Source organism: Anastrepha ludens, chromosome 3, assembly GCF_028408465.1.
Source record: "Anastrepha ludens isolate Willacy chromosome 3, idAnaLude1.1, whole genome shotgun sequence".
Lineage (NCBI taxonomy): Eukaryota > Metazoa > Arthropoda > Insecta > Diptera > Tephritidae > Anastrepha > Anastrepha ludens.
The window spans coordinates 28,837,570-28,861,949 of record NC_071499.1 but is presented as its reverse complement, the minus strand read 5'-3'; the positions used below and the strand labels follow the sequence as shown (position 1 = coordinate 28,861,949).

The window sequence follows — 24,380 nt, the reverse complement described above, 5'->3', positions numbered from 1 at the left end:
AAATTTTCTGTTTTATTCTTCTTATTAAAAATTTAACTAAAAACTGAATTATAATGAATGAAATTAAAAGCGGAGGAAAATCTTGTTACATCGTAGATCCTGGCAAAGAAAATTTCATCGTTGGGCACGAAAAGATCATATTAAAAAAGTGGTCAATATCCTTGTTAAAGAGGATAAAAAATATGAGATCACAAAAAATCTGTAGTACTGAAAAAAATGTATAAGAATTGTTTAAATTAAACCGTCGAAATAGTCCTACGTCACTCTGTGTCGAATGTATTGAAGATATGAAAACCTTTTGAACAAGAGAACGACATACCAAAACCGCTAAATACAATATACAATGAAATGGACGACTACATGAAAAGGCGAGTGGAAGCTAGGTGGACTAATCTAACCACATGCAAAACAGCAAGTCATGTGTGGAACTAACGTCAAAAAACTGACTCAATTTGAACTTACGCTCTCGTGAAAGGACTGCAGAACTATCATAGGTATGCTAACAGGTCATAATCTGTTGGCTGCATATGCGTACAAGATAGGGATTGCTAACACAGACAAATGCAGGAAATGCAGAGAGGAGGTTAAGGAAACTTTAGAACACCTTCTGTGCGTTCGTCCGCCATTACTAAAAACGTGTTTAAAATGCCTGGGAGCCCCATTGTTTCAGGGTCTGGAGAACGTCTCAAAAGCGGATCTTCCAGCTCTGCTTATATTCGCCAAAAGCGTTGACATCCTACATGATGTCTACTCTCAGTATTCATAGAGGTCTCCATCTGGTATCGCTAGGGAGCAAAAGGTCTATGCGTGGCTTGTAGCCAACCAGGCTAACCTAACCTAACCTAATGGTATACCAAAACTTCTAATCGAGCTAATCCTACCATTATACACAAACGCTAACTGTCGCATCTTACATAAAAAGGAACTGAGTGGACTTCTATCGGTCACTACTGGAGTCCGACAAAGCTGCGCTCTATCACCTCTACTCTTTAACATTGTTTTGGAAGTCGTGATGAGCAAAGCTACACCCGAAACTAAAGGAATAACATGGAGACTAAATGGACGTCTCGAAGATCTTGATTATGCTGACGATATTTGTCTTATGGCTCACACTTTTGCAGACATTAGCGCTGGTAGCACAAACTGCCGCAGAAGTAGGCCTAAAAATAAACATTGCCAAAACAAAGTTGATGCGTGTAAACACTAACTATACGCAAAAATCAGTAACGCTGAGCCCGAAGACGTGGACTTCTTTGCTATTTGTGGAGTATTAAATCTACTAATGGTGGCTCAAGAGAAGTCATCGAAACCCGTATAAAGAAAGCAAAGCAAGCTTTCGGTGTTTTAAATGCAGTGTGGAACTCGACGATTATCACACGGCGCACAAAAATAAAAATATTTAGCTCCAAAGTGAAGTCCGCTCTTATGCGCGGTTGCGAAAGCTGGAATCTTGCAGCTTCTAACCTCTAAACGCTGCAGGTGTTCACCAATCTTTCTCTCCGCAAAATACTAAGAATTTTCTGGCCCGACATGATATCAAACGCTGACCTGTAGAGTCGTTGTAACCAGGCACCAATGCGCCTAGAAATTCTGAAAAGTAAATGAGGCTGGCTCGGGCACGTGTTAAGGAGAGGCCAAACCGCCTCAAGGCAGCCGTCGTAGAGGCACACTAGCACTGATCTGAAGGAGCAATCTGGAAGCCGATGTATTCAAAACAAACAAAACCTGGAGTAAAAGCAAGAGGTTGGCGAATGACAGAGGGGAAATGTAGGAACCTTGTCGCGGCCCTTGTCTCCCCCTCGGAGTCATAGGACGATATATATATACTTATCACTAAGGATAGGCAGTAAATAGTAGGGATATGGATTGCTCTGAAGAGTGCGAAAGCTACATTTTGAGTATTCGTCAGTAGTATGTATATCCCAGGGTACAAGACAATATCAAAAATGTTAAAATTTTAACATTTTTATCATTTTAACTCAAAAATTTAACATTTTTACCATTTAACTCATTTTTTTAACTTACAGTTACTCAAAATTTTAACATTTTTTAACATTTAACTCATTTTTTTAGCTTATATTATCTCACAAAATAAACGTTTAAATTTTGATGTGGGTCGAAGAGTCCAACCCTAAATTATTGTTACTCGTAGTTAATATTTTTAAGATATTAAAGATATCTATTTTTGATGTACTAGTAATCAATATTTAGGTTGGTACAGTTAAAATTTTGTGTTGGGTCGATGTCTATTAAGTGAAAAAATGTTAAAATATTGATTACAAAATATTTAAAGTAATCTATTCAAAAAAAAAAACAAAAAAGGATACATTTATTTTTTAAAGTACCTTTCAAAAAAAACGACGAACTCCTCAAAACAAGAGTCTTTGAGTCAGATTTGAACTTGCAACAAAATTATTGTTATAATTCCAACTGCTTAACCAACTCATCTAAACATCATATTCTGAAGTAATGTAATTACAGCTGAGTAGTATGCAAAGCAAGCAATGCTGATCTTATCAACATTGCTCACAATCTATAAATAGAATAAGCATAAGCACAAACCAAAAAAAAATGAAATACTGTTGAATACGAGTCACAAACTGCAAGATAAGCATAATATTTGATAAGCTTTTATACATCAACACATGGTTACAAGTGCAGTATGTATTTAGCGTTAGAAGAGGGTGGACGCAAAATAATTGAAACTTCAAATTTGAACTCTTTGAAGTTCAAATTTATAAAATTTACCCAATATTGGTTCATAACTTAAATCTCTTATTAAATATGTTATTGGATTAGATGGATAAATTTTACTAATATAAAATATTTCTCGAGTCCAATTATTTTTATATTTGTTTTCAAATTGTTTTTTATGTGATTGAATTCTTACTTTTTCTCCAATTTTAAAAACTGGTTTTTCTAAATTGTTTCTATTAATTTTAAAACAATTATCAAAAATTAATTGTTCATTTTTTTCATTTACTTCACATGGTTTCATACCAATAGTTCTATGTACATCTTTGTAATTATATTCATATAATATTTTATCAATTACATCAACCCAATTAGTATTTTTCTGAATTTCAAATCGTATTTTTAGTTTTTCATTAATGGTTCTATTAAATCTTTCTACAATTGATGATTTCTTTTCACTAAATGTTTGATACATGTTAATATTGTATTTATCTAAAACTTCTTGGAAATGTTTATTTAAAAATTCTTTACCAGAATCTGTATGAAGTAATTTTGGTGCACAACCTGCTTTTTTAATAATATTTAAAAATGCTTCAGAAGTTGTTTTTCCATCTTTCTTTTTTAATGGTTCTATATAAGCAAATTTAGAAAATGTATCAATTACATTAAGCATATATTTGTATCCTCTATTAATTCTAACATTAACTGTTGTCATAATTAGTAAATCTGCTGCCCATAGTTCATTTATGCCTTTAGTAATAATTTTTCTTCTTTCAAAATTTTTTCTTACTGGTTTATGCAACTCTTTTGCTATTTTAAAATCATTATTTTTAGTATCAATAAATTCATCTTTATCCATTTCAAAAATATTTAAAATGTATTTTAATTAAATAACAATGATATCAGATAAAGTTTTAAAAGAATATATTAAAACACAAAAAGACTTAAAAAATAAACTTCAACAATTTAATTTAAACAAAGTAATAAAACAAGAAAAAATTAATGAAGATCTTCAAGCAATTATTCAACCATTAAATCAATCAGTTATTAATGTTCACAATTTAAATGATAGCTTTAAAAATTTAATAGTAGATTTAAATCAATCAAATCAATCATATAAAAAAACAATAGATGGACATTCACAAAGTGAACATGTTTCAACGGAGTCGAAACCGTTTGACAATGTCAAGCAAGTTTCCAAAAGAAACGACACTGAAAGTGAATATACTTCCAAAGGAAACGATTCACAACATGAATATAAACCACCTAACAATAATGTGAATTTACAAACTAATGAATTTAACGAAAAGCAACTATCACCAATTAGAAAAACAAACAAACAAAAATTAGTTGAAAGTACACCAACAACTAGCACAGGTTCACGGAGCGAACAGTTGACTCCATCAACATCAAAAGACGCTCTTTTGCGTAGTGCAAATGAAACGTTATCTACACCAGTACAATTTATTTCAGACAAAATTGGAAATATGGCAATGAAATATTTAAATTTAAATAATTCTGATATGAAATTATGTGACAATATTTTTGGTCTAAGATCTGAAGATGGAAAAGATTTATGGATTGGTAATACTGAAGTAAAAATTAGTAATAATGATATTATTTTAAGTAATAAAACTTATAATGGAACAAAAGGGTTATGGGAATTAATAACTTTAAAAGAACCATCAACAGCTGTAACAAATAATGATTTACAAAATTATGAAGAAATTATATTATCAACATATGCTTACATGCAAAATAATGACAAAAGTTCTAAACGTATTAAATCTAGCGTTGGAAATAAATATATGAATTTTATTAGACCAATATTGATTAAAAATAAAATTATAAAAGAAAAAGTAGGATCTGGTTTAAATTCAAAAAATAATCTTTCAAAATCATTACAAAATTTTAAAATTAAAACTAGTTTACCTACTGAATATGTTCGTTTTGCGAATCGTTCACAATGTGAACGTGTTTATTGGAATGATATTAATGAATTAAAAGATAGATTAAATTTGTTGTTAGGAGAGTATAATGCAGGAAATGATAGTCCAGAAATACATAATGAAATTATGAATATTATTGAGGAACTAAGAGAAGAAAATATGTTGACTCTCTCCGAAGGAAACGTATTAACTGTTTAATTAAATTACATATAAATTTAAATAAATTAAAAAATTTTTTTCTAATAAATGGGAATTGATAAGTTTGGACAAAAATCTTTTTCAGAAATAAATTCATCTAATGAATATTCTCTTAATAGAATAATATCATTAGAAAATGAAGTTGAAGAAATTCGTTCAAATAGTGATCAAATGAAAGATATTATTAGTAAATTAATGGAATTAAATCAACTACTTCAAAAAGAAGTTGAAAAACAAGAAAAAGATAATGTGGTAGCTTTTGGTGTTGTATATAAAGAAATAGAACAATTAGAAAATAATTTAAATCAAGATATTATTAACATAACTAAACAAGTAGATTTTATAGAAACAAATATTGAAAATTTTAAAAACAGTTTAGAAAAACAATTGGATAGTTATTCGGAAAAACAAATTTTAATTGATAATTATCTTAAAGATTTAGTTTTACAAAATAAAGACAATATTAATCAAAATAATATTACTAAACAAAATGATGAAACTAATAATAAGATTGATAAAAGTATTCAAGTAGATGAATATATAAAACAATTAAATATTGAAGAAAGTGAAACAGATATTGAAGAAAGTAAACTACAAATTGAAACAAATATAATTCAAAAATAATTTAAAAAATTCATACATATATAAATGATAAACAAAAATAATAAATCAAAATAAAAATTCAAATATTCAACATCGTTGAAATATGTTCACATCATATTTCATTTGAAATTAAAAAAAAAAACTTAATCTAATATAATTAATAATTTAATGTATAGTAAATAGGAGGGGTTCGTTTTAGTTACCTACATTTCCTATTTCATAATGTCCCCAGGGTAATTTGTAAGTCTTATTTAACTTATCGTTATCATTATTATTCAACTTTTTATTGAAATAAAACTTATCATCATAGGGTGACAATCCTATTTTATTCTCTTCTGTAGTATATAGTTTATTATCATATGATCTAATATTATGAACAGTTTCATTTTTATTTTTTAAATTAATTAAACAATTCTTATAATCTTCAATTGTTAACTTTTTAATATTATTTTTCTTTATTCCTTTACAAACTTTTTTATCACAAACATCGGTCTTAAATGCATACATTTTACTTCTAAGTCCACAAAATTCTCTAATTGGTATTCCATTATATTCATCTTTAAATTTTCCTGGTACTTTTTTATTAATATTAGATTTTAAATCTTCAATTGGAAAATTATCTATATAATCACTGGTATCATAATTATCTAGATCATCTTTCATTTCAGAATAAATATCAAAATCATCATCAATATGTTTACCTTCAAAATAAAGAATAAATGAATCAGTATCTGTTCCTAATAATTTCATTCTATTACCATATTTAGTTTTAAGTTGTACATACATTTTAAACATTAATAATTTTGATAAATCTAAAATATTTTGACCTCCAAAGATAGGTTTATTTAATTTAATATTTGTATTTTTACCAAACACTACACACATATTATGATCTATTATTTTTCTTGATTGATATGTATTTCTACTTATTAGTTTTCTCATAATTTTTTCAGTTTTAACTATTCTAACATTAAGTCTATTTCTAACATTTTCCATTTGCTTACCATATACACTATTATTCATAAGTTTGAAAAAATCTTTTTCAAAATCGTTTTTAGCTTCTTTTCTAAGTGTTGTATTTTTTTCAATATAATTTTTTAACCATGCTTCTTGTCTACATTTAATACCTCTATGAATTTTAGTTAAAATTACACCATTATTTAAATATTCTTTTAATAATCTTATATCAATTATATAATTTTTCTTTGGTAACAACGTACACATTAATTTTTTAATTTTATCATTTGGTTTACTACCAATCCCTTTATTAATTAAGTCTGTTTGATTTGGTGATAAATCTTCAAATTGTGGAACATAATGATGAGGTGCTGGAGCATAATCATTATAAAAGTTGTGTAATTCCGGAGGAATACTTATATCAACTTCTAATGTATATCCAATATTATTATCATCAAAATCTTTATTTAAAATATTATCAACATTACAAAAATATTTAATTTCATCTTCATTTAACCATTCATGATTACCAACACTTAATTTTTGTGACATGGCCCATCCATATAAATTATTTGCATCTAAATATAAAATATAACTTGTTAATTTTTTAGAATCGTATATACCTTTAAGAGAAGCTTCCTCTTTACTTAATTTATAAACTTGTTCTACAATATCAGCATGTTCCTTTCGGTAACCGTTGACATGGTCAATATGTTCACTCTGTGAACCGTTTCCTTCGGAAATGTAATAATAACAATTATTAGCTTTAGCATAGTTATGTGCAATTTGTGATATTCCACCTCTAGTTCCACTTTCATAAAATTCATACATATCTTGATCTGTTAATAATTCTAATTTTTGTTTGGTTAATTTTAAAGCAGATGAATTACTTAAATGTGGTGAACTTATATAATGTATAGGATCTAAATTATAATTTTTAAAACATTCTTTTCTAAAATTATCAAATACATCACTTAAAAGTATAACATCTAATTTCAAATACCAGTTATGATAGTCTCTAAATGTTTTACAATTAAAATGTTTCCAAAATTTATTTGCAAATTTATAATCGTTAATATTAATATTTCCATTTAATGATGAATTAAAATTTTCAAGATTTGGAAATTCTGTTATACTTAATTTTTTATAATCATCAATAAATTCATATGGATATACACCTTTTCTAAGTAAATAACATTTATTTTTTAATGATAGATTTTTAAAAATATTATTAAAGTTTTCTAAATGATCAAAATTAATAGGTTTTATATTTTTAGTATTACAAACTGAACAAATACTACAAGCATATATTTTATTCTCAGTATTTTTACTAACTTTATAAGATACATAATCCATTTTTCTTATTTTCTTACATGTTACACAATATATATCATTAACATCTAATAAATTTTTAACAGCTTTATCTAATGAAGTATTTATAAATTCCATTGAATCTATAAATCTTAATTCTATTTTTTCGACAACTGTATATAATTCTAAATCTGTTGAATTACAATTACGACAAGTGTTTCTTGTCTTTAAATTATATTGATATTTACATTTTTCATTTTTACATTTTAAATATTTAGTTTCACCTACAATAACTGGTTTTTTAATTTGTTTAAATTTTTCAGTACTCGTTGCTAGAACACTAGTTTCAGTTTCAGGATGAAATTCATCTAAATATTTTAGAAATAATTTTGAATCATAACCTTTTAAATTATGAATAATAATTGGTAAAAATTTTGGCATCTTTAACTTTAGATTACATTTATTACATAAAGCCATTCTATATTTACCAGTTGTATGGTCATGATCCCAACATTTTTTATTTTCTTCAGAAAATGGAATATCACAAATTTCACAATTGTTAGTATTATCAAACTTTAATATCGATTCTTTATCCTGAATTATATTATTCAATTTTCTTACTTCATAATAATCTTTAGCATATTTTATTAAATTATCTAAGAATGATTTCAATAGCACTTTTCTATTAGAAGTATTCTTTGAAATATATTGTTTGTTATAAGTGTTATAAATACCATAACTATTTGGAATGTGTTCATGAAGTAATATTGTATTTTTACATTTGTCAGATTTTTTTTTATTAATTTTTTCCAAAGTACATTCAAAATCAGCATATAAAGTATATGGATGAAATAATTCTGCACCATTAGATTTATATTTTAAAATATTTTCACCCTCTTTAGGTAACTTTATATTTTGTATTATATTATTATCATCTTTTAATAAATAACATGTTTTTATATGTTCTTCTAATTTATCAGATTTTTCAAAATGTTTAAAACATTTATTACAAATATGTAGATGCTTATCATATTTGTGAATTTTACCACTTAAAAATCCAGATAAATTTTTAATTAATACAAAATGAGATTTGTAATTTTCTTTAGTAATATTTTCTTCTATATATAAAATATTAATATGTTTTCTGAACAATCCATTAACTAAAGAACCAAAAGAATTACTTTTATATATTAATTGAATTTGTTCAGTTGTATCATTTTCTTCTGAATCAAAATGATAAAAATTCATGGTAATATTAAAATAATCTTCTAATTTTTTAACATTTTCTTTACTAACTATAAATGGAAATTCTAAATTTAGATTTTTAAATTTATCATCATTTTCTAAATCTTCAAGATATTTTTTATATTTTGTTGGTCTTTCTGGATGAATTTTTAACACATCTTGATAAATAGAATATAAGATACAATATAAAATACATTTATTATCAGTATTTTTAATATTAACACAATTTCTATTAGTAAATGGAATATATGATCCAGCAAGAATTTGAGACTTATCTCTACTAATATGTGTTTTTACTATTCTAACAAAGCTAGTAGCAGATTTTATTGTACATTTTTCTGAGAATTTATTATTTATTTCCTCTATCATTAAATAAAATTCTTTTGTATAGTTTAATTTATTAACATAATGTATTTCTGATCTATACCAATATTCATATTCTTCAATTTCATTAGTTTTTTTATTAATAGTCGTAAGAATTACCGCTGTTCCTAAAGACACTTTAAAATTACATTACTATATTTTTTAAAACCTTTGAAAAAATATTTGAAACAATTTCTTTTTATTAATTCTAAATGCTTTTCAATATCAAATTCTTCATTATTTGTAAACTCTAAATCAGCAACCATATTGTTAAAACATGAACCATTTAATTGTTTTTCTTGAATATCAATAATATCAAAATCATAATCATCAAAATTTTGAAATATATTTTGAATAACATCATTATTATGCTTTTCTATTAAAACACTTATTATGTTTAATAAACTATTTTTATTTTTATTGTACCAATATTTTGGCAATTGAAAAATATGTTTATTTGCTCTAATATATTTTTTTAAATTTTTTAAATTTTTAGATTTCAATTCTTTAATATTAAATGGATTCATTTTTATTTGGTTGATATTTTTACTTAATTTTTCCTTATTTATATAGAAACATTTTTTTTAAATAAATTAACTTCTCGTCTTTATACAATATAAAATTATAATACTTTAAAGTGTGATGTAAATACCAATTAATTTTATTAAACTTAATTGGATATTAATTTTTATCATTAATTTTTTCATTATTTTCTTTATTATTAATAAATTTAATATGAAATTGAGATTTAAAATGACGTTGTTTATTTGATAAAGTATAATTTACACCACATTCACACTCTATTTTTTTATTTCTACTTGGTAATGTGTTACGATATGCAAATTTTTGATTGTAACATTTTTTACAATACCCCTTATTCAAATTAGAAATATTTGTTTCTTCCAAACATGAAAAACATATTTTTTTACTATTTATAATAGATAAACATATTTTTTCACCATTTACTATTTTATGATATAATCTTTGTTGTTGTTGTATTATTTCACCCATTGTTTCCAATTTATTAACAAATATTTTTTTTAAATTTTATATCAATTTACATTTCTAATATTTAATCTTATACTAATTTTTTCTTTTCTAAAATCAATTAAATTATTATCCTGATCAACAATATAAATAGTTATATTTCTAATAGTATTTGTATTTACTGGATAGTATATTAAATTTTTAGGTATTTCATTTATTTTTTCACCAGGTTTATCATTAATAAAAAATTCATGAATAATATTTGTTTGTTTATTATTTTCATAACTACCTCCTACAATATTACATTTTATTCTAATAGAATTAACATTCATAATATTTACTGGTAAATCAGATGATACTAATGTATTAGGTTGAATAATTTGTTCACTAAATCCTAGTAATGAAGCTATGGAATTTTTTTGTGTAAAATCAATAATATAATTACTTTTAATTTCAACTTTTAATGTTGTCATATTTGGTTTAATAGTAATACCCTTTATTTTCTCTTTTATAAAATTGCTTATATCATTTATTTCATATGAACCAGTTGGAAATGTAATTTTTTTGTTAACACTGTTAATTGTATGTAAATTATCTTGTGAATCATTTCCTTCGAAAATATGTTCACTTTGTGAACCAATGACAGAGTCAACATAATGTAAAATATTATTTTTTAATTTTTCAGATATGTTCGGTATAGAATTATAAGTAGAAAAATTAAGCAAACACATTTCAAAATCATGTTTAACTTCATTTGACTCTGTTGAAATATGTTTATTATCTAAAATTATTGGTTCATCAAAATTACATGAAATTATTGAAGTATTTCCATCTAATGATATAGTCGGCATTATTTAATTAAGTAAAAATTTTAAACATAGATGACCACAAATTATTTCATTTATTTCTTGATCAATATTATTATTAAAAATTACAGTATTTTCATTAGTTTTGAAATATTTCTCTATTAATATTGGTAATTTATTTATAGCAAAGGAATCATAGTAAAAAATATGATTATTATATTTTTTATATGCTACCCAGTGTGTACCATTACCATTATTATTATCTAAATTTATTATTCCACATTCTATATCTTTTATCTTTTTTGGTAATCTATCTTTCATGAATACACCTCTAAAATTTGCTATATTAAATTTTCTAGCATATTTTTTTAAATCATAATTACTTAATGGTTTAATTGGAATTAATTCAAAATCAAATTTTTTTTAAGTAACATACCATTACCAGATTTTTTAAGTAGCATACCATTACCAGACTTTATATTTTTTTCTTCTAATGCTTTATTATGACGAATTTTTTCTTCTAATAATTTATCGTTAGTTTTTTTATCATTATATGCTCTATATAATGTCGTTCCTGCAGTAACTGCAGCTCCTATTGCTGGAATAAGTGGTAATAGTGCTGGTAAAAATCCGCCAATTTTTTCATTATTAAAACTTTGTAACTGAGACATAGATAATTTTAATATAAAAATTTTAAAAGTAGTTTTATTATTATCTAAATGTTTTTTTATTGAATTAATTTGTTTTCTAGTTAATGGTAAATATGTTTCATTCATTACACTTTCTTTAGTTCTTTGTAATTGAATTGGTTCTAATTTTATAGTAATATCTGTTTTATTTTTCATAGCATCATAAACTTGTTTTTGTTGATCCTCATTTAGAGATATTGGATATTTAATATATCGTCCACATTTTGGAATAAAATTAATTTCATTTTCATTTGTATTATGTTCACTTTGTGAACCGTTAACAGAGTCAACATTTATCAATTCTTCAGTTAATGAATTGTGAGTTGTTAAACCCATACCCATTTTTCTTTTAAATTTCGTAGCATTAGTAGTTAAATATGCATTTACTTTTTCTGATAAACTAGCATCTTTTGCTGAAACTCTTGACCATGCTTTATCTTCTAAAATTTTATCAGCTTCATGTCTTTTCTTTATATCGTTACTTTTAGAATATGCAATATCATGTTCTTTAGCTGCTTCATCTAATTTATTAATTGGATGTATATCTTTTTCAAGTTTTAATTCAAGATTAGTACCAGGTCCTAAATAATTATATCCTGGAGAATGTAATTCAAATGGAAGATTATTTATAAGATTATTTATAATACCACTACCATAATATCGCACCATTTATTATAATAGAAAATGTGATGTATTTATTTATTTATTTGGATAATTATTAATCATGAACTGAAGGTAAACTTGAAATATCATCATCAACTTTTTTATTAATATTAGACAATTCGTTTTTATTTTTCTTATTTATTTTAGTTACATTCTTTAAAAGTTCCTCTGTTAAACTATTTGATTTAGTCTGTCGAGAATTGTATTCATTTGTCGAGAATTGTCGAGAATTGTCTTCTTTTGTCGAGAATTGTCGAGAATTGTCTTCATTTTTAGTGTTTTTGCCAATAATTTCAATACCAAGTAATTTAAGTCCATTATTAAGAGAATCGCGTGAAATATGATTTTGTTCGCAAAATTTTACTTTAGTTAATTTTAAAGTACTAGCTTGTTCTAAATAATTAATAGCTAAATTTCTTTCTCTAATTTGTTTAAGTTCTTTAGCATTTTTTGGAATATGAATATTTTTTGAATTTCTAAAACTTTTTGTTTTCCCTTGTAGTGATACAAGTGGTGAAACAGTTCTAGTAGAAGGGCTTGGACGATTGTATAAATTAGTTATATTCTTATACATTTTATTAATTTTAATTTATTTATAAAAAAATTTTTTAAAATAATTATATTTTTCTTAGTGTTTCAATATAAAAAAATATTAAAAATTTTTATTATAATAAATGTCGAATATACATACAATTGAAGAATTTAAAACAAATACTGATGTGCCTATCTTGAAATTAAGAGGATCTAGTATAAAACTATTAAATAAAGAAGAAATAGAAAAAGAGGTTAAACAAACACAAGAATTTATTAGGCAACATAAATCTCAGTTTAATAATAGAAGTGGTTTTGTTCAATGTTTAAATGATGCACTTAAAAATAATGATCATGTATGGCATGAATATGCTGTTTGTATTATGAAAAGTGTTAAAAATATTAAAGATTATAATATTGAATTACATTCAGAATCAAATAAAATATTAGTAAATGAATTATTAAATGAGAAAGCTATATTAGAATTTAGTTTAATGAGTTATGAAGAAATTATTGGCAAATTAAATGATGATATGTATGAGTTACAAGTAAATTATGATATTCTTGAATCAGAACATAATAACCTTATAAATAGCATTGAAAATAAAAACGCTGCATTAGCTGAAAAATATAAGAACAATTTTATTAAAAGACAAAAAGCTATTGAAGAATCTAAAACAATGAAGATTGGACTAGTAAATAAAAAAATTACAACACAAAAACTCAATGATTTATTGAAAAGTGTAAGTAAAATGAAATAAAAAAAAAAATATTGTTAATAAATGAATACTTGTGTTAATATTATTCCATATCAAAATGATTGTATATCACAGTTATACATAATTGATGCTAATAATAAATATAATGGAGGATGTAGATGTGTCATAATGGATCCGTCTTTATTAAAATTAATTTCTATTGTAATTTTTATTGTAATTGCAATTCTTATATTTTATGCAATATATTTAGATATACAAAAAAAGGTAATTGAAAATGAATGTAAAAAGATTAACAAAAAAAAAAAATATTAAAAATATTTAGGATTTTTTCTATTGCATTAAATGAATAATTGTAAAAACAATTTTGATAAAAATAATCAATTATCAAAAATAGATTTTATTATTTCAAATGGAATAGATAAAATAATGCAAAATGAATACATTTCAATGGTACTAATTATTATTCTATTAATAATGTTTTTTTATAATTTGATAAGACAATTAAATACAAGACTACAATTATTTTAAACATAGGTTTCGACCTAGTCAAAACATATTAGTAAATTTTTAATAATATTTTTTAGTTAAATAAATGAAAGAAGAAAAAGGTATCGAATCTTATGACTTTTATGAACATTTGCCATCTAATTCTACACTATTAAATGAATATGGAAGACCAATAGAAATAAATATTAATAATCAAGACATTAAAACGTTACCATCAAAAAGTTTACTTAATATTAGAGGTCAAATTATTGCTAAAGATAAAGATGGTAAAATATTAGATAAACTTAATCCTGATAAAATAAATTTTGTGAATAATGGTATAATAAATCTGTTTAGTAAAATTACATATTTTATTAATTCAGTTGAAATTGATAAAATTGAAAATCCTGGAATAACAACAACAATTAAAGGCTTAGCATCATTTTCTAATGATTTATCATTAAATAATGCTGGTTGGCAAATTGTAAATAAAGGTAGTGTTTGTAATAAGAAAGGTTATTTTTCTGTTAGCATTCCATTATGTATATTAATTGGGTTTTTTGATGATTACAAAAATTTCATTTTTAGAATTAATCAAAAATTAGAATTAATAAGATCAAATGATGATACAAATTGTTTAATTATTGATAATAGTTTAAGTGATCATACTTTTTCTATTGATATTAATCAAATTATATGGAGAATGCCTCATGTTAAATTTTCAGTTGAAGTTGATCATGAAATTAATAAAAAAATTTCAAATAATACAAACTTTCAAATGTATTTTAGAAATTGGAGATACTATTGTACTACTGCAATTCCAGCTGTAAAGACTTATACCTGGAATATAACATCATCTAGTGCTAAACCTAGATATTTTCTTATTGCATTTCAAACATCAAGAAATCAGAATAATTATGAAGACAATAGTAAATTTGACCATTGTAATTTAGAAAATGTTGTAGTTAAATTAAATACAAATAGATATCCAAACTATGATATGCAACTATCTATTAATCAAAATAAATTTGATACATTATATAATATGTTTCTAGATTTTAAAAATTCATATTATGGTTCTAGTATAAATAATTTACCAATAGTTAATTGTGATACATTTTTAAAAGAATATCCAATAATATGCATTGATACATCTAAACAGAATGAGGTAATTAAAGAGGCTGCTATTGATATTAAAATTGAATTTAAATGGACAGAAGATTTTCCATCAAATACAGTCATTCACTGTTTAATTATTAGTGATGATAGTTATTCATATAATCCACTAACAAATCAAGTAATGCATGTTTGACTTGTTTTTTTTTAATTTTTATAAAATTTAAATTAACTAAAAATTAATTGAAATAAATATGTAATTAATTATATTAATAGATTAAAAAAATTTGTCTAAAATTCTAAATTATGGATGGTCATTTAAAAGTTACTAAATTAGATAATAAAATTAAATTAACTATTCAAAATTTTGATACTCATAAACCAATAAAAAGATTAAATGAAATATTTCCGAATATTATTAGAGCAATTATTTGTGGACCAAGTAATTGCGGAAAAACAAATGTATTATTAAATATATTATCAAAGATTTATTATTCTGATATAATAATTTGTTCAAAAACTTGCTATCAAGAAAAATATAAATTTTTAGAAGATATGATAATTCAATTCAATAAATTGTGTGTTAAAAATGATTTGGAATCTAAAGATATAAAATGTTTATCAATTCAATCTCTACCAACACCTGAAAATATTAAACCATATTCTGTAATAATATTTGACGATATCTCTACAGAACAACAAGATAATATTGCCAATTATTTTGCTTATGGTAGACACAATAACATTTCTTGTTTTTATTTATGTCAAACATATTCAAAAATACCTAAACAATTGATAAGAGATAATGCAAACTATATAATTTTATTTAAACAAGATAAGACTAATCTGAAACACATATTTAATGATCATTGTAATGATATTGATTATGATATTTTAAAAAATATGTGTATTCAATGTTGGAAAGAACAGTTTGGATTTTTAGTAATAGATAAAGAACAAGAAACAAATGATGGTAGATATAAAAAAATGTTTGAATTTTTCTTTACAATATAAAAAAATGTTTGAATTTTTGTTTGAATAAGATTTTTATTTTTTATTATATCCAGTTATTTTGGAAATCTTTATATTTTTCATTTTTTTCATCAAAAACTATATCTAATATTTTTCTATATTTATATAATCCATCAATGGTTATATCTAAATTTTGCAATTTTTGGTATTGTGTTACCAAAAAGCCTATATAACGTAATTTACAAGCATAGCTTTCGCTTATCTTAAATTTTTTATATATATCTTTCATAGTTGTATATTTACATTTTACACCAATTTTTTTATAACCTTTTTCTAATTGCAATTTTCTTGCATATTCTTCTAAAATTAATCCTATTGTACAATTTATATAAAAAGTATTTTTCTTATTTTGTAATAATAATTTATTAATTTTATATAATTTTGTAATATTATCATCAATACTATCTTTTTGTAAATTTTGTATAAATTCATTATCAATTTTAAAATCTAAACCAACTGGTTTAGATTGGTTTACACGTTTTGATTCCAATAATTCTTTTAAATCGATGAAATCAAATTCTCTTTTATCTTTCTTATAATTTTTTTTATCTTTTTTATCCATAAACATATTATCCAAAAAATTTTTATATTTTTCATTTTTTAATTTTAGGCCATTGCCTTCAAATATATATTTTTCTTTTAGTTGATTAAAAGAAGAAATACGTTTTTCTATACAAAAACTGGTGAAGGTTTCAAGATCTTTAAAAAATTTTTCCCCTTCTTCATCAAATCCATCCTTGCTTTCATCGAAATCCATACTTTCTTCTGAAACAAATAAATAAATTAATAAAAACTTAAAAAATTACAAAAAAAAAAACTTACCAGCCATAGTTATAAAATCTTTTTGTTTTGTTTTTTTTTTGCGTCCACCCTCTTCTAACGCTAAATACATACTGCACTTGTAACCATGTGTTGATGTATAAAAGCTTATCAAATATTATGCTTATCTTGCAGTTTGTGACTCGTATTCAACAGTATTTCATTTTTTTTTGGTTTGTGCTTATGCTTATTCTATTTATAGATTGTGAGCAATGTTGATAAGATCAGCATTGCTTGCTTTGCATACTACTCAGCTGTAATTACATTACTTCAGAATATGATGTTTAGATGAGTTGGTTAAGCAGTTGGAATTATAACAATAATTTTGTTGCAAGTTCAAATCTGACTCAAAGACTCTTGTTTTGAGGAGTTCGTCGTTTTTTTTGAAAGGTACTTTAAAAAATAAATGTATCCTTTTTTGTTTTTTTTTTTGAATAGATTACTTTAAATATTTTGTAATCAATATTTTAACATTTTTTCACTTAATAGACATCGACCCAACACAAAATTTTAACTGTACCAACCTAAATATTGATTACTAGTACATCAAAAATAGATATCTTTAATATCTTAAAAATATTAACTACGAGTAACAATAATTTAGGGTTGGACTCTTCGACCCACATCAAAATTTAAACGTTTATTTTGTGAGATAATATAAGCTAAAAAAATGAGTTAAATGTTAAAAAATGTTAAAATTTTGAGTAACTGTAAGTTAAAAAAATGAGTTAAATGGTAAAAATGTTAAATTTTTGAGTTAAAATGATAAAAATGTTAAAATTTTAACATTTTTGATATTGTCTTGTACCCTGGGATATACATACTACTTTCGTCTAAGAACCAGCAACACAACTTGTTTTATTTTTCTCGTTGTATATTTTCAATTAATTTCTTTACTTAGTCAGAAAAAAGGAATGGAAGAAAATAAGTACCATAAAATTAATTAATATTAATAAATAGATGGTTTTAGTACCTCCTCCTCAGGAGAAGAAGCTCGACCAAACCCTTAATAAAGGGTATAAGCGCCAATTAGGTCGGAATATTGTAATTCGTCCGCACAATCGTATGACTTAAATCCACGACTAAGAGAATGTAGGCTTGTTCGAGCTTCAATCACAACCGCAGTGTTGCATGATTTGTGAAAGTGAAACTCTGGCAACATTGTCAAAAGAATCACGTTCGAAGTGTCAAAAATTCGGCAAAAAAGCGGCTAGATTATTCCACCTCTTGTCTATTCGTGTTTTCATGTCCCCAGCGTCCCATGCCAATGAATACCGCATTCAAAGGTTTCAGTATGTCGTTTTCTTGTTCAAATGGTATGTAAACAGCGCTTTTGGCAAGAAAGACAGCAACCTTTCCGATTTAAAGTGATTTGGTGAATACTCGCTCAGAACAGAAGTAAAGAAATTGTTTTTTTAAGTTGCACTTCGTGTTTATCGATGTGAGATTGACTTCGGACGATATTCGTTCCAAACTGTATTAGAATTATTTATGTGTGTATGTACATATATATAACTGAGCAGTAAAGCCCTCTCTCGACGAACAAAACTAACACTCTACAAGGCTCTCATTATGCCCGTCCTAACGTATGGCGCAGAAGCTTGGACGATGACAACGTCCGATGAAGCGACGCTTGGAGTGTTTGAGAAAAAGATTTTGCGTAAGATTTTTGGACTTTTGCACGTTGGCAACGGCGAATATCGCAGACGATGGAACGATGAGCTGTATGAGCTTTACGACGACATAGACATAGCGCAGCGAATAAAGATCCAGCGGCTACGTTGGCTGGGATATGTCGTCCGAATGGATACAAACGCTCCGGCTTTGAAAGTATTTGATGCCGTACCAGCTCGTGGTAGCAGAGGAAGAGAAAGGCCTCCTCTGCGTTGGAAAGATCAGGTGGAAAAGGACTAGGCTTCACTTGGTGTGTCCAATTGGCGCCGATTAGCACGAGAAGGAAACGACTGGCGCGCTTTGTTAAACTCGGCCAAAATCGCGTAAGCGGTTATCGCGCGAATTAAGAAGAAGAAGTATGTACATATGTATATTGTATTGTACTTAAGAGTACAAACTCAAGCTCGTTGGAATATGCGCAGAAGCATTTAATCTCTCGAGAAATTAAAATGCGTACGTTACATCTTGTGCCTATATTTGTTATTTTATAACGTTAAATCATATATTAGCACAGCAATAAACTCCGTGCTCTCTGCTCATATTGATTTTTTTCCAGTAGGAATATATTACATGAGCGTCAGTCCTAAAATTCTCACAAACCTGAAATTGGCCTCATTACCTTCGTCCATATGTACATATTTACATACAAAAATAAAAATACATGCATGCAACATCTTTCCCCTCCTACAAGTCATAGCAAGAAGTGTATATGTATGTATGTGTCTACACACAAATCTCGTGCAAAGAAGCCGAGCCGTGGTACCAGAAATCCTATGATATTGAACGATGTGCGTTCGTCGTATCCAACTACTCACGTATATACATATCTATTTATATGTACATATGCATCCATCTGACTGATGTGAGTTTTTGCAAACCAATGCTGTTAACATACTGTAATGCCGCTCTTAGGGCAGCACGACACAAGATATGTGTATACATTCATATGTATGTATGTGTATATTTTATGAGGCGTTGTTGAGATAGTCACTATTTTGATGGTGATTCTTGTCAGGCTTGCCAACAAATGTAATGATTGTTCACGATCTCGTTAATTGCGCCTCACTTCTTTTGTGATGTTGCCATACATGGCTACTTGTCGAGGCTACCAGATCAATGGAAAGAGCGGAAATAAATGTTATTGGAAATAGGAGGTAGCTGGGTGATTTTTTAAACACAAATTTGTCTCTGTTGCACACAAGTGCACATACATATGTATTTCTGTAAATTTAATTTAATTTAGTGCATAAAAATTATTGTTTGTTTGTCTGTTTGTACGGTTTACACCCCTACACTACAACGTTAACCCGATTGCGAGTCCCTATAGGGCTGGGATAATCTTTAATTCATACTTATGATCCCATTTGGCCCATATTCAAAATTCATATTATATATACTGCTAGGTAGCGCTGGAGTCGAGAGATTTGTAAAAATCGTGTATTTGGTCCGGTTTTGCTTATATAAACTATATGTAAAATTAATATTTTTATTTATTCTTGTGTCCGTTATGTATACGTTTTTTACATGCAGGAAGTACTGTATTTATCTACATACAAACACTCATTCATACAAATTGCCCGCCAAGCGATTGAAATTGAAATTTAACATGAGTATTTTGATTTATATATGACTCGGTTTCGCCATTGGCCGTTAAAATTAACCCTTATAGGAATAATCAAAGTCCTTTTATTAGTTTAGGCGTTATGCAATATGTTTACGGCAACTCTTTTTCTAAAAGGGAGGAGTGAGAATGTGCGCTAGCAGTACAAATGCATTTACGTAAGCTCTGTTAAGTAGAGATTCTCTCTAAACATCTTCGTATTGCCGAGCAGAATTATGTTACCGGAAATCACTCAGGTCGTGGTTATGCTGACTGACATTTGTTCGACGAAATGCTCTGTTTGGTGTGGGGTGGTTATACTGAGTTTCTTACAGAGTTGTATTCTGCTAACTCGAAGTTAAGTTTGAGCATTGTTTTTCTTTGCTATTAGTATAGTGAAGTGTCAGAAAAATAGTGGAAAATTGATAACGAAATAAGCACATGGCAAAAGAGTATGCAGGAAATGTCTTATTTTGGTAAATTTAGAAAGAAGAAAAGACGTAACTTTTATGGAAATATTATTGGAGCTTAAAAACCGTTGACGCGCTAGATCACAATAATATTTTTTTTTCCTGCTTTTTCGTTTATGATCTTCAGTACATTTTGTGTATGGCAACACCGTTTTTACGTCTGTCTGGTGGGACAGGGATAAAGTGCCGATTTACACAGGGAAACATTTTGTTCGTGGGAAAAGGACGAACGGGGAAGAGAGAGGGGTTTTTGTCTCCCGTACTGGTACCCCGCTTTGTGTTTATATTCGTAAACTTAAAGTTGGCTGCAAAACAATTTTTGACGTTGCTTCATTCACTTTCTTCCTTTGTGAGGGAAAGTTCTGAGTTGCGTGTCGGTTTCCAATCAAATGGAGGAAATCAACGATGATCAGCATCAGAACGCTGCTTGGGAAATACATGATGATTTTTGCTAGAGAAGTAGGTAGGTATAATGTTTATGTTGAATTCTAAGTTTTCCCATTTCTTTATACTCAAGATAATTTTAAGTTTTAATTAAAAAAAAGAAACAAACTTCTTCTTCTTAATTGGCGCGACAACCGCTTATCGGGATAGGCTAGCAATTGTACACTCTTATAAAATATTGTGCCTGAGCGATTAAATTCTGCGGCTCGTACGATGCTCTCCAACATCAGGTTAAAGAAGTCACATGACAGCGAGTCACCCTATAAAAACAAAGAAAAACAAATCTTATATCGTTTTCAACCATATTAGGAAAAACACAAACGATTTTTACTGTTACTCTTGCAGCAACAATATCATGAGCTGAAAGTGTACGAATAAATGTTTTCCAGCATTTTGCTACGTCTGCCTGCTTTCCTTGGAATACCTCAGTGTGAGTTGAAATAACGGGAGTTTTGGTTGCGGCAATTCATCAGAAATGTAAAATTCTTACAGTGAGCCAAAAGAAATATATTGTCACAGCAAATATTTTGCGCAAAGGTAAAGTTTTTTACGTAATACGCAGGGTGTACGAATAATTGTGTGCCCACTGTATTCCACTCGATGTTAAGCCAACTGAAACTCATATATGCATGCGTGTCACACACTACTTTCGTTGGAATATATGTGCGTGTGTGTGCGTGTGTATCGATGAATGCGTGCTATTCGCTCTGTGCTGTTTATTGAATTTCGTTTCTGCTTCGCCAGTCTCTTTCTGCTCAGAAAATTCGCATATTGGCTTTAGGAGTGAGGCAAAAAATTGAAGGCTGGTTAAAGTAAACAGACCAGAAGCAGTTATTCACCAAATTATTAAAAATAGTAATTTTGTTGGGTGTGAAGGAAATGTAGTAAATGCAATAGAAATACAAATCCGTATTTGAATGCAAACACGTATTATACTTTGTATCATGTGCGACCACATTCCATGGCAACATAACCGAATAGAAAGAAAAAAGCAAAGGAAAATACGAGCATTTTGAGAGTACGCCAGAGAAAAGTGTACAACAGAATGAGTTCTCTGAATTGGGGAATTTTATGATATGAATAATGTTATTTTGGTATGACGGCGAAAAATTATGGACGGTAAGAAAGAGATGGCTATAGTAGAGATGTGAATACGTATGTTTATCGAAATTTGGATCTATTGTGAAATGGAATATATACAAGTAGACAGAAAGACAGAAACAAGAGTGTGCCCATCAGAGAGTGCGTAACGTTACATTAGTTGAGTTGTGCAGTGTTGCCACCATTTGCTTTTCGCAATAAATTTAGTGTTTTTTATAACCAAAATGCGAAAATGTTTAAGTTTGGTGTTTGTTTCTCTTTTTTAAGGGAGAACACCACTGTGATTTTTCAAAAAAAATTGAAAAATACAATAAGTGCAGGTAGTGAGTTACAATGGCCAATGAAAACTTTAAACACGTTTTTCTCAAAACGACTTTTCGGAATACGGTGGCCTCGATTTCTCGAAGACTTACATACATATGAACTGATTTTAATTTCTTTTGACGTGATAACGTCTTATAATTCGATGTAGCCGGTTGCACGCACCCCCAAAATGCGGCGTGACATTGCTCATGCGGCGTTACCTTGCTTGAACTGCAAGCGAGAGCGCGGAACGAACGACAAAGAGGCACAATCGGCTCACGGTAATATTCACCACATACCTTATAAGATATGTTGTATACTAATATATGTATATATACATGCATACTTACATACAATTTCGCGCAATTTTCAAACAAAAAGGACTAATCTATATGTAAAGATGCATACAAATCATATGGACATACGCAAGCAAATGTAAGCTAATGTAAACTACATTTTTTCACACTTGCGTGTTATGATTCAATTATTAAAGGTTTGCTCACTAGTGACATTCGATTTTTGACACTCTCTTACAAAAGGTTGTATTTAAGAAGGTGAATAAAGTGGAAAATATTAAATCCTTTTTGGTAAAAATGGTAGCAATTAAGTATTTTCTTACTCAAATGGAAACAAACTGCGAACGGTTTAAAAACTAAATTTTAATTAATATTTGAATGTAAATAATGGTACAAATAGAAGTTATAAGCGGAAATTGCCTATTGCCTGTCTAACATTAAAAAAAGAAATTATTTCACTTAATCCCAGATTTTATTTTGTGAATTAGTTTTTAAATTTAAAACCGATCGCGAAGTTGGAAGTTTCGCAAATATGAAACTATTTTGTTAAAAATAAATAAATATTGTAATTGACACGTACAATTCTGTTAGGTGTTTGGCCGAGATTCTCCTCCTATTTGTAGCGCGGGTCTTGATGTTATTCCACAAATGGAAGGACCCACATTTTTTTTTATGAGAAGCTTTTTCAAGCTGGTACTGTGCTTTGCTAAGCCTCCTCTGGACACTCCGCCCATCCATTTGAATGTGAGCTCATTGGAAACAAGTTCCGTCTATCCCAACTTTCTTATAATGAGGTATGCAATGTTATCGATCGCGTCGGCACTATCCAATTATTCTCCCTGTCGTAACTCTTTGAGAAATGCTAGCTCTTTGCAAAACATGAATTCCTTCTAAATCAACACATCACAAGAAATAAAGCTTCGTGAATTCTCCACTCATCGATCTTGGATTACGTCAAATACTCTGTCATGTCCCGACCTAAGCGGTATGTATTCCATGTCATACTACCATAGTCCTGAACATCCCGATGAAAACTATTGAGCGATTTGTTGCTCGTAAGCAGACCATTTTGAAAATGAAATGTTTTTTCTACAAATTTAACTTTTCCTCCACTTTTACTAAAAAGTCTAGAGCTAGCAATCCAGTGTCTTGCTGAGGGAGCCGATTTGTCAAGTAAGAACGAGAAAGCTGCTTACTGAGCAAACCTTTTATCATTGAATCATGCTTGCGTGTCACTCTCTCCCTCTTATTTCACTCCGACAGCCGTATTCATTAATTTCCTACTGTTAACTTGTGGTGAAGTAGTTTCTGAGTTGAATTTCTT

The 24,380-nt window shown here is 27.3% G+C and overlaps 2 protein-coding genes across 4 annotated transcripts in view; one reads left to right on the top strand and one right to left on the bottom strand.

Annotated features, from left to right (window-relative positions):
* The window catches only part of LOC128857269 (uncharacterized), a 112,448-nt gene that overhangs the window by 813 nt on the left and 87,255 nt on the right, over positions 1-24,380 (top strand). The window contains exon 1 of one of the 3 annotated variants that reach the window (XM_054092945.1): positions 22,425-22,475. The exons of the other annotated variants lie outside the window; for them this stretch is intronic. Within the exon in view, the coding sequence (XP_053948920.1) occupies positions 22,440-22,475 (36 nt within the window). The 5' untranslated portion in view covers positions 22,425-22,439. Of the gene's footprint in view, positions 1-22,424; positions 22,476-24,380 lie in introns of those variants that run through there. 3 annotated transcript variants of the gene reach the window in all.
* LOC128857271 (uncharacterized) lies at positions 16,253-17,973 on the bottom strand. The gene is made up of 2 exons (XM_054092957.1): positions 17,172-17,973; positions 16,253-17,114 (listed from the first exon to the last, which is right to left on the bottom strand). The coding sequence occupies exons 1-2, from the start codon at positions 17,239-17,241 to the stop codon at positions 16,375-16,377; spliced, it is 810 nt and encodes a 269-aa protein (XP_053948932.1). The 5' UTR covers positions 17,242-17,973; the 3' UTR covers positions 16,253-16,374.

Excerpts from the sequence above, each read along its gene's own strand:
- LOC128857271 (XM_054092957.1), bottom strand. The coding sequence starts at position 17,241 with ATGTATTTAGCGTTAGAAGAGGGTGGACGCAAAAAAAAAACAAAACAA. Across the intron at positions 17,115-17,171 it reads AGATTTTATAACTATGGCTG|AAGAAAGTATGGATTTCGAT; the intron begins GTAAGTTTTTTT and ends TATTTGTTTCAG.